The sequence below is a fragment of the Chinchilla lanigera genome, unplaced genomic scaffold (assembly GCF_000276665.1).
Source record: "Chinchilla lanigera isolate Chin_1 unplaced genomic scaffold, ChiLan1.0 scaffold00040, whole genome shotgun sequence".
In the NCBI taxonomy this organism is placed as follows: domain Eukaryota; kingdom Metazoa; phylum Chordata; class Mammalia; order Rodentia; family Chinchillidae; genus Chinchilla; species Chinchilla lanigera.
Genome location: NW_004955441.1, coordinates 10,613,328 through 10,625,421, shown reverse-complemented (window position 1 = coordinate 10,625,421; position 12,094 = coordinate 10,613,328). Strand labels below are relative to the sequence as shown.

Sequence of the window (12,094 nt, the reverse complement as noted above, 5' to 3'; positions counted from 1 at the left end):
GTTTTCACAGCCTGCAATTAACAGCCTGTGGCAGGTCAGCCCAGGTCAGGCCTGGGTGACAGGGAGGCAGGATGGAGGTGACCTCAAAAGCACACATCCTCCATGGCCAGGCTCTGTGACTGGGCTTGTGATAGCAAACCTTTGAGAGCTTTCAGTGATAACAAACAGCCTGCTGCAGCATGCATGCCGTGGGTTCACCACCGCTGCTCTAGAATGTACACAGTGTCCAAAGCAGAATGAAAACCCAGACATTGTCATTTTCCACCCTGATAGCCACTAGATTCTCAGTGGTTTCATCACATCACCCCCCACCCCCAACAGTTCTCAAAACAATAACCTGGAAGTGTGGTTCGGCTCAGTGTGCGTCATGTATAACAGGTACAGATACCTGCATCTGAATGTATACATTCAGCTCTGTATACATTCTAGCCTTCCATTTAAACAATTTGTCCTGAAATGGTGTTTGAGATTACATTTAACTAATGCTTTATAATGAATGTTATTTAATTAAATATTGCTTTAAAAATTGGCTTCTCTTCTCTGTGGCAATTGCATGGTTTTTTTAGGAGTGGTTTAATTTTGCTTTTTAACCTGGTTGTGTGTGTTTAAAAAGTACCCTACCACTGGGTATCCAAAAGTAGAACATTTTGGCACTGTTCCCACTTTCCATTCTTTCTCCTGTGTGCATGCCAGATTTCTTTGGGAAATAGTCATTTGTGAAAAGTTAGGAGCAGAAAGGGAAGGGGACTCTTTCGTGTAGGGTTACTGCTAATTGGAACATAAATATCTGTAGCCGTGTCAGAGTTATTTGTATTTGAAGGGAAACATTTACATACAAGTGCTTTCCGTGACATAAAACACACTATAACACAAAGCGTGTGTGTCCTAGGGCTGGGGGACAGACAGCAGGGAAGCTTCCGACAAATGACTGTGCCAGGGAGGTCATTTGCTAATTAAATTCCTAAGCATTTTCAGAGTATGTTCTTTTCTTTGTCCAATGAAGTTTTCTCCCCCCATAGGCCAGAGCAAACATTTTACTGTATTCACTAATTACAGATTAAACACTAGTCATTTTAAAGGAAAACAAGTGAAAAAATGGGTGGAATTTTCAGAACCTAGTCAAAGACCAGTAGGACCTCTAACTGTAGCTCCCTACTATAACCTTAGCTTTCAGTGTCTTCCCAAGGGATTGATGTGGTGTGAGCACTTCCTCATCCTGAATCTGTATGCTGACCAAACTACCAACAGACCTCCCATCTTTGAGGAAAGCTGACACAACATTGTCACGGGCCCTATACCTCTTCTCCTCTCCTTACCTCCACCTCCCCTCCACAACCATGATGAATTTCTACTCAGGTCATTCCATCTATACAAAAATTGTTTCTGTATTTACTGTCATATTAAGATAAGTGTTGGTGATACCTCTAAAGGATTAGAAGCATTTTAGTCAAAGGGCTCTATCCACATGCTAAGACTACATGGCCATGTGGTCCTAGTGGATCGCATCTTACCAGTAATTCCTTCTTGGAACATTGATTAATGTTTTAAAAAGTTCAAAGGCCATTCCTTCCCCCTACAGAGTCTGCGGTATGCTCATCTTCCTCACTCTTATCTTGGCATCTAAGGTATTTCTATACACTTAGTTTTTTTTTAGTTGGATAAAAGATGATATCTAGAGAGTTCTAGTCAAGAATTTATTTAAGGCAGAACTTGCCATACTGGCCTTCTCTCTCACACTTTCAATCCCGTGCCTTTGAAGGCTCTCTGGCACACAGCTTTAGCAAAATGGGTGTGGCTTGTTAAGCTCGGAGTGTTTATAAAGTCAAGAAGTTGTTAGCTGACCAGCCTTTCCAGTGACTCTTCTAGAATCTCAAAATCCCACTTGGTGATGGCTTTCACATGTTTAAGACCCAGCTTGTATTCCAGTTCTCTGGGTGTGAGTAAGCCCAAAGGCAAGGATCTGGTGACTTGCAGCCTGCCCCACTTCTCAGCCATACCTTCCACTCCTAGTCATCAGCCTCTACTAGAGGTCAGATACAAATCCATATACCAGGAGTGTTTCTGCCCTTGCTTCACACCATTGACCCTGGTCAAACATCTTCCTGCTTTCTCTTGTCCTGCTTGAATCATGCCTTTGTGATTCCCATCCTTCCTGTTCTCATTTCCTCTAGCTATAATGCCAACATCATTTGCTTATCTTTTTCTCCATACTGTCTTGTGCTCTTGGTACTTCTCATCTTGACAACCAGAGTATGGGCTCCTCAGAGACAAAGGCGATCTTACTCTTCACAGCATATATCATAGTGCTTTTGTTTGTTTGTTTGTTTTGAGACAGGGTCTCACTATGTAGTTCAAGCTGGCTTTGAACTCACTATGTAGCCCAGGCTGGTCTTGAATTTGTGGCAGTCCTCCTGCCTCAGCCTCCCAAGTGCTGGGATTACGGGCATGTGCCGCCACAGTCAGCTTCACAATGCTTTTTGCTCATTTTCATTTTAAACACCCAATAAATACCTTTTCATTGTTGAAAAGTAAGCCATTTTTGCTACTACCAATTTGTTTTATTTTTCCCAAACCAAATGTCTACATTTAATCCCATGATGGAAATGTATGTATAATTTTTTTGTTCCATACTATGCAGGATCCAGCTCTTGAGTATATTTACAAGACTTTAGTACCTGAGAAATGAATCACAAGCCGATTTACAGCTCCAGGGGAGCGAGTCTTTATGTTAACAGGACTTGTGCTGCAACACAGGGATGCTAGTACATTGGAGGGGCCCTTATACTAACTCCTGTAATTAAAGTTTTTACCTGTAGAACTAATGCAAATACAAAACATTATTAGGAGTGAATGAAGTACTGTATAGAAAACATCTGGCATAGGAGCACCTCCTGCCACCTTCTTCCCTAGGCTATGTGAGCAGGCGAGGTAGGACAGCCACCGATGTTGAGACAAGCACCGAATCGGCTTGTGTTTTTATTTTCTCCTAGGTGCGGCCGCTCACCTATCTACCGCTCCCGGGAAATGGCAGCCCGTGCTTTGGTCCCACTTGTTATGATAGACCAGGTTCCCAGTACTATCCGAGCCCTGCTGGCTACACTCCCCAACTGCACTGACCAGTGCTTCCGGCAAAACCATATTCATGGGACCCTTCTCCAGGTCAGTAAGGTTACTACTTTGTATGCTTTTTTCATCTCAAACATGTGTGTTACACTGTGATTCTGGCAGATTTATCTTTTGCATTAATCCTTGTGTTTTCTACAACATGCTTTTCTATATTAAATATGCCTAACACCACTTTCTGCCCAGGGGGAAGCTGTGAGCCTTCCTTGAGAACACCTTGCCTAGGAGGGAGAGAAAGAAGTTAGATGCGTCAGGCAGAGCTTGCCCCACAGTATGGGGCCACAGTATATGGAAATCACAAACCTTTCTTCCTGTTTTCTCGGTACTGTAGAAGAAACATTTATTTTTAATAAATGAACAAATTAATTCATTGGGTTTTTTTTGTTTTTTTTTTTTTAATTTAATTTTTTTTGGTTTTTGTCCGGTACCGGGAACCGAACTCACGACCTTGCACTTGCCAGGCAGGCGCTTTGCCGCTGAGCTAAATCCCCAGCCCCCAAATTAATTCATTGTTAACAGAAAGAAAAGATTTAAGTACAACGAACAATGAGAAAAGGACTTCTTAGTGAGACTGTCCTGTGTAAACCCTAAATTAGGGACAGGGGACAATGGCTAAATCTTCAGTTCACATGCGTCTGTGGTCCCACATGGAGTAGAGCTGGGGATAGGATTAAATGTCAGAATAGGGGATCCTTGCAAGGGAGTAGACAAGGATACAAAATGACCAGAAAATCACATCATAGTGTGCTAAGTGCTTGCTAAGCACATGGCAGGGCCACATGACCTATCTTTGGAAAATCATAGCACACCAGAAGAGATTAGCCATGCAAAGTAGGGGAATCTCCTTTGCAGAGGGAGCATCGCAGAGAAAGGCTCTGGGTGGGTGAGAAATCAGCCCATTTGCAAGCTGCAAGTTTGGATAGGATTGAAGTTCTCGGCTGATGGCTTTCAAATTAGTCACAAGACTTCATTACACGCTTGAAAGTTATTGAAGATCCCAAGGAGATTGTACCTATCAATATTTAATGAGAAAATAAAATATATGAAAACGCAGGGATTCAAAGGCGCGTACTCCACTAATCATCAGAGTGAGAACATCTCACATCCCTTGTTGCCTCTGGCAGACTACTGTATATCCTGAGAAAATGAAAGTGAAGGAAGAAATTAAGATCTTAGTGTCATTTTGAATGTAGTTTGATCTTGTAGACCTCCTAAAACACTTAGACACAGAATAGGAGCCCCAGACTGGACTTTTTAAAATTTATTTTAGTGCTAGGGGTTGAACCCTGGGCCTTTTCACTTGAGCTACATCCCCAGCCTTATTTATTTTGAAATGCTGAGCTTCTGAGTTGCCCAGGCTGGGTTCAAACCTATGATCTTCCTGCCTTAGCTGCCCAGAATGCTGTGATTGCAGGCATGTGCCAGAACGCCCAGTGTCCAAACTGCACTTTGGAATCATCTGTACCGTGTTATGTGCAGTATGGGTGCTCCATGGTTTCTTATTATGAACCCTTAAACTCTTGTCTCCCTTGTGACCTCACTACATGTCCCTGTGATGAAGAGGGGATGGAATTATTATTACAGGGATGGTTCACGGTGGCCGAGACCTTAGAGAAGTTAGGACCTAACCAGAGACTTCTCTAAGGTCACTGGGCCTGCCAGATTCTGCCGCTACTTTGGAGGAAAGGGGCTAGTAATAGTGGGAGATGTGCAACAGGCTTTTCAAAGTATGCGCTGCAGTGGAGTTAGAATGAAAGCCCAGATTGTGGAAGGGGTCTGCCCTCAGGTTGACTTTGTCTGCTACATGGTAAAACTGTGGAAAGGTAACTATCTCTCCTTAGCTCTGAGGGTGTGTGGGTGTTGCTCCTGTTCATAAATGTTGGTGATGTGAAGCGCTTGTTGGAAAAAGTGCCAACATTGTGGATGTTGGATATTGTATGTCTGTTGTCAGACACACTCCTGCCTTTATCAAAGTTGTTTTACTCTGGTTGGAAAAAGGAAGTCAAAGGCATGTGCAAAATCTTCCTGTCGTGTTCGTTCGAGTGTCACATCTGTGTTGTAAGGGGTTTGTTTCACTCTGTGGTTCTTTGTGGAGAAAGCATAAGGGGTTAAGTTGGGAGGATTATTTTCTCTTTCCTTTCCACAGCTTGTAGAATCCTTCTCAACATAAAGCTACCTTTGAAATCAGTAAAGGTCTGCACCTGGAAAAAAGATGTTAGGGATTGAAAGGAATGATAATCTTCATGGGACCTTCTGAGCCAGCTAAGTAAATACAAAATTGTTAGTTTTTTCAAAAGCAGGAAATCATTTTGTAATCAGAAAACAAATTCTTTCACAGAACATTTTCTTGAATTATACATTTTGCCTTCTTTGAAAATGTTTACATAAATGTATCAAACCTCAGAGTGTTTCTGTAGTACACCTTAAAAACAAGAAATATGCTGATCTCTGAATTCTCTGAGACTATAGAAGAAAGACTCAAGTTATAGGACTTGCAAAAAAAACCATGTGGGATTCATTTCTTAATCATTTTCAAAATCAGAGGTTCATAATTGCAATGTTGAACTAGATGGAAATACACATTAGAAAAGGTGAGATTATGCAGCAGGTTCATAAAAGCCAAGGGTAAATGACATTAAATCTCCATAAAGGCCGGATAAGAGCCATGGGCCTGACCTCATGTGGGAGCACACCGGCGGGGCTGCCCTAACTTCTAAGTAGAATTAAATGTCTGTTTTTCTTGCCAAGATTCTTCATGTTGGAGACTTAACATTATTACTGGGTTACTTATCACTCCTGAAAAATCGTTCAGAAAGTTCAGAAATTCTCCTGTATTCAAGACGAGTTTGGCCAACAGTCATGAAGAAAGATTTATTCTGACCCTTGTGTATTTAACTCCTATTTTGGTGTTTCATATGGAAATGTATGCCATTTGAAGAAAGAGCTTGAATTTTGAGTTTGTTCATTTCCTGGCTCTTTTGTTTTGTTTCTGATACTATAAACATATTAAAGGGGCGCCTTGCTCTTTCTGTAATTATGTGCGTAAAATGCTTCTTTCTCTTTGCTGTGTTGGGAATCCAACCCAGAGCCCTCTACGTGCTAGGCAAGTGCTCTGCCACTGCGCTCATACTCTCAGCATGGGGAAAGTCAGGTAGGCAGTTGCAATAAATAAGCTTGTGCTAAAAAGGAAACAAACCATTTCTGTATTTATTTGAATATTCTAGGCAGAAGTATTCTTTGCTCTTTAGTTAATCCAAAGAACCCCTTCAGTGCCACACATCCCTTTCTCTTCCGATGCTGATACTACATTTTCTCAGTCCTTACCAGCAGAGTATGTTAAACATTTTGATTTCTTTATTTTTCTTGGCAATTTGGAGCCTTGATTTCAGCTGTTAAGAATTCTGATTTCAAAAGATTTTACTTTTCTGTCTGTGGAGATGAGCAGCAATAAAATACTAGCTGGGGTTTGACTTCAGAAAGTTGACAATAAGAGGAATAAAATTAACCTTTTGAGTACCTCCTGTCTTCAGTGTGAATTGCATATGTGATTTTATTCACATTCTTTCATTCCTAGCCCTACAAGGTAAGAAAGATAGGTGTCAGTATTTTCTGTGTCTTTTGGCCTCTCTTTCTGTCTTTCTTTCTCTCTCTCTTTAATGAAGAAATTGAGGTAAGCCTAAGAGGGTGATTTGTATAAAGTCACAGAGGTAGTCATTGACAGAGATGAGATATTAGAAGACCTGTGTTCTTTTTCACTTTAGGATATATGTCCTCTCTGATAATTGATGGAAGTAACAACCTTTTATGGCTAGGGAAATTAAACCAATAATTAATCTCCACTCAGGTTTTGTCCTTTATCACTTGATTGGTCTTCAGTCTAGCGTGATATGATACCTCAGCTTTGGAGGCTGGCTTAGTTACCTTTCTCATTGCTGAGACAAAATACCCAACACCTAAAGCTAAAGGAGGAAAGGTTTATTTAGTTCAGTTTGTAGAAGTTTTAGTTCATAAAAAGCTGGCTCCAAGGCAGGTGGCGCATGGCAGAGGGACAACAGTTCAGCAGTGGAAGACAGCAAAAGCAGCAAGCTAGAGGAAGAAACAATCCTCTTTCTGTCCCTTTTATCTTATCCAGACTACTGGGGATAGGGCAGGGCCATCCCAGTCAGCACACTGACCCAGCAGTCATCCACCCTTAATTCCATACCTTTAATCCCAGCATTGTACCATGAATCAGTCACAAGCTCAAGATTCAGCTACCTCTGAAAAAGCCCCATCTAAAAGTTCAAGAGGCTTTGGGGGGACATCTAGACACAAACCTTAACAGAGGCAAAGTTAGTCCACTAGTGTCATAGAGATGGACAGAAGTTACTGAAATCCAGAGATGCTACAACTGGGATGAGGTCTTGTACCCTCCGGTTTCCCCTCCATTTGTCTGTCATCATTTCTCTTTGGTCTTTCATTTAATAAGACTACTTTAAAGTTCTTACCCCCAGTGAGGGGAGCTGTCGGTAGGAAACCAAATTATACCTTAGTGACAAAGGACCATAGGACTTGTAGAAATGAACGAGAGGCAAAAGATAAAGCAGCCAGGCAGGGCTTTAGATATAAAAGGAGACCAAAACTAAGGCTGTTCCTGCTTTAGTGTGGAATATGCTGATATGTTCTGTGTGACTGCTAGAGCTAGGACCCTTACATGGGTGGGAATAGTAATGCTGGGCTGGCATGGGTTGCATGAGGACCAAAACAGAGGAAGATCTTGGTATTACCTTTATGGGGAAAGAAAAAAGCAGAAACCTGCAAGGAAGTAAAGGTGAGCCAGTTTGGCCATCTTGTTGTGCGACGTAATCATGATCAAGCAAGAATGGACTGTCCATCCCTATAGACGCAAGCCAGAGAAGCAAATAGAAAATTCAGTGATAAGGGCAGCCTTAAGAATAAACTCCACTGGAGTTTTATACGTAATGCAACAAATACATGTTCATAAAAAAGGTTTTTTAACTAATATTGTTTAATCAGTACTTACGATTAAATAGAATTTAAAGGGGTTCTTTTCATCTTTGAAAAGAGTAACCACAGAAAATATCTTGTGCTTTAAGAATTTTAATTTTTTATGCTTTTTAACAGTACAGAATTGTGACACATAGAGTAAAATGCTCAAGCTATCCAGAAATGGAATATTATTTGATGGATTCCATTTGGTGACCTAAGATGTGGGCCTGTGTCCATTGTTGTTTATTTTATATCCAGGAAATACAGTTTCAGAATGGAAAATCCAAAACAAAAGCATGAAATTAGGCTGATGTTGTAAGTTATAAATGGATTGGTTGTCATGTGCCTTTTTTCTGGAATGAGTCATAATTTAATGAAAATGCTCATTCTTTTCACTAGTAGTCAGATTTGCTGTTCCTTTTTGATGACTCGTGTTAATGTGAAAGGAGAAAGATCTAAGTTGTTAGCAAGGTTCCTAGTCCAAGGAGGGCCAAGGCAGAGGTTCCCCAGTGCCGTGACTGTAGATGTGCCAAGGTATTTATTGATTCCTTTAGTTCTCAGGGAGCCTGAGTGTGGCCTAGGGGGCTGGAGACCCGGGGCAGTTACCTGCAGCTGGGAGCAGCCGCATCGCTTTTATCCCAGAGTGCCAAAGGAAGATTATGTTCTGTGCGTGCCTTGATGTGGAAAGGATTGAGAAGCACTGGGCTCTTAAGAAAAAAAAAAAACTAAACCTTGTTAAATCTTACCTTTTGGCAGTGTATTCCTTACTGGATATAAGCCCAGAAAAGTTATTTTTAATTAAAATGTTACTTTTGAAGATGAGTAGATGAGTTAATTCCTTCCTTATAAACATCCCAAAGCTTTTATTTGGTGTGGTATTACTTAAGGTGCTTTCTCTGGGTGTCGGCAACAGTGCTTAGCTGCTGGGTTAGGCACAGTCATTGTTCACCAGGCATTGCTGTTTTATAATGCTCCGGGCTCAGGCCAGCAGGCAGAGGTGTGTGGGACTCAGGGGATGGCCAGTTGGTGTTTACCCAGGTATTCGTTACTGTTCAGAATTAGAGTTGGGGAAGGAATGATGAAGAGAATAAATATATTTTCCCAGCTACTGTGTATGTGTGTGTGTGTACATACGTTGGACAAGGTGTTAATTATTGAGTACCTATGCAAGGATAAATGGTAAAAAGTAGAGCTGGAATCTATCCTAGGATTGTTTGAAGCTTTTGGGTTTAACCATTTTAACCACTGTACTGTACTATGTCTCTGGTTGACAAAAAGAATATTCTTTTCCCTCGGGCCTTTAAATTATGGGGCACAATGGAAATTGACATTGCTCATTTATTTAGTTGTCAATTAACCCCATATTCATGCCATATACTATTCTAGGTACTTGGAATATATTGGAGGATAAAAGAGGCCTTCTCAAAGGTCGTTGATCTCACAGAACTGACATTCTAGCAGTAGGGAAGCAGAGAATAAGAAGAAATAACAGTATAATAAAACATAATAGTAATAGTTGCTTCGGACAGGAAGGACAGGTACAATAGGATAGAAGGAATCAGGAATGGGTAGGAGAGAGGATGGATGGCAGTGTTAGATGAGGAACCTGAATAGTCATTGTTGAAAAGGTAATGTTTCAGCAAATCCAGCAAAACACTAGGGAAAACTTAGGGGGCGGGGAGGCTAACAAGGAGACTTCTTCCCAGAAATTTCTTGGTTACATACATCAGTAGGCAGATGCTCACCGTGTCTGAGGCTGTCTTTACACATAGAGAAGTGCCAACCTTGTGGGCGGTAACAGGTACAGTGAGCCAGGAAGGGTGCCATTACCTTATAACCTAGGAGTTCTCTAAGGGAAGGCTCAACACTCTGGAGACCTGTGTTGCTGGGGCCTCCTTAAACCCTTTCCGAAAAGTAACCATCCTGTCACTCCCTCTGCATTCCAGGATGATCTTTACCATAATTCTGTGCCTGGGCCTGAAAGATGCAGAGTAAATGTAGAGACTGGGTAGGCTTTCATTTACAAATATTTGCGGGGTGGTTATTAAGTAGACAGTACTGTGCCAGGTACCACGGAAGATACAAAGAAAAGTTAATAATATACCATGTTCTCGAAAATTTATGAGCTGCCGTGGAAAATAAGCCATCACTATTGCAAACATATACATGACTGCATGTGCCACGTGCCAAGGACTTGGGCACAATCACACACCTGAGAGGTGAGACCAGACCGGGTGGGGTGCCGTGAGGACAGAAGGCTTCATGGGGACATGGGGTCTTGAGAGAAACCTTCCTGTATTTGAGACACGGACTTCGTATGAGCCAAGGCACTGAGGGGGCGACGTAGTATTTACAGGCAACCAAGAGCAGTCCAGCCTGTCTGGTCCAGGAGGGTGTCAGGTCAGTGTGAGAGAGACCACAAAAGCCAGACCAGGCGACCTGAGCCCTTCAAAGCACAAGTGGGCATGTGTGTGTGAGACTACGTTAGCATGTTATTTATCTCATTCTGTTAACTAACCTTTTACATATAACTATCATGTACCTTTCGGAGAGTAGTATATAATTTCTAAACTAAAAGGTACCTAAGAGCTGGGAGCATGTGCTCAAAGAGGTCATTTCTCAGCGTGAGTACAAGCAGCTTCTGCAGCCAGTCTGTCTCGTCTAGACCCCAGCTCTGCTGCTTGCTTGCTGTATTTTGGGTGGGTTACTCAAGTCATATGCTTCTACTTCTTCCTTGGTGAATTGGAAAGCGAGACTTCGTAAGACAGTTAAGAAGATTAAAGTGCCTAGGAAGATCTTGGGCATGTTGTGTCTGCTCAGTGAAGGCTGGTTGTTATTCGTCTTTGCTGTCGCCCCACTGCCCCCACCATCACTACCTCTGCTGCTGACAGGGGAGGGTTTATGCTCCAAATATGTGAAGATCACTGCTATAGATGGTGAGTGAAAGATTTTGAGCTAAATTAAGCCATGGTTTAGTAAAATTAATGCCATTCATTGAAATAAAACTGCAGAGTATGAAGATTCCTATTATATGTGAGTGTGTACACAAGAGAGGAATAAGTTGGGTTTCAGCAGTTTTGACTTGAGGTAATTTAAAATACTTAACAGAGAGATTGCTCTGTCAGTGTGTTCTCTACCTTCCTGCGGATCATACTAGAGACTAGAAGTGCCAAGATTAGCTCAGGTTTTTGAGAGCAGAGTTCTTGCCCGTTGGGTTGTTATTCCTTGCACCTGTTTTGTTTTGAATTACATCCTCTCCCTCAGACCCCATCAGTTACTTGATGAATCTGGAAGGGAACACTGTCACATGGTCTGAGACAAAAGACACTTGTATCATTGGGGGGGGGTAGAAGGATACATAAAATTATCCTACACAGATTAATCTACCACGTTTCCAAGTTCATTTTCTTCTTCAGGAGACATGCTTTCCATCCTCTCGTACCCATCTCATTCTTATTGTTTGAGGCATTTTATGACTAAAGATAATTCTGAATGTACTTGCCAAGACACAATAGCACAAAGCCTCAGTGTGTATGCTGTTGGGCTTTTGTTATTTCCTAGAATCCGTGTAAGACATCTGATGGTCTGTGGTCCCATTATATGATGGAATTTGTTTGGTGGCTTCCTAGCTAATGAAAATAGTGTTACGTGGTCTTTGCTTTTAGGGTATGCCAATATAATAGGTAAAAGAACTACTTCATTGTTGTATTGGTGTAGCATTTTTGAGATTGCAGAGTGTATTTGTTCCATAACTATTAGACTTGTGTAGGGTACCCAGTGTATTTTAATACAGAGTATTTAAATATTCAGTTGGCCATTTAAAAAGCACTGTGATTGAGGATAGTCATACTGTGGCAGCTACCATTGAAGCCTAAAGTAAAGTCACCTAAAAAAAGGTGTAAATATGTAATACAACTCTTTTCCTATTTTAAACCATTAGATTGTTCATGACACTCTACCTTTGTCTGTACTATGTATCTCT

General features: G+C 41.5%; 1 protein-coding gene across 1 annotated transcript in view; it reads left to right on the top strand.

The window, feature by feature from the left end:
- Window positions 1–12,094, top strand: part of Thada (thyroid adenoma associated) — a 321,327-nt gene that overhangs the window by 167,460 nt on the left and 141,773 nt on the right. Inside the window, 1 exon segment of the mRNA XM_013517530.1 lies at window positions 2,991–3,159. Coding sequence (XP_013372984.1) covers window positions 2,991–3,159 — 169 coding nt within the window.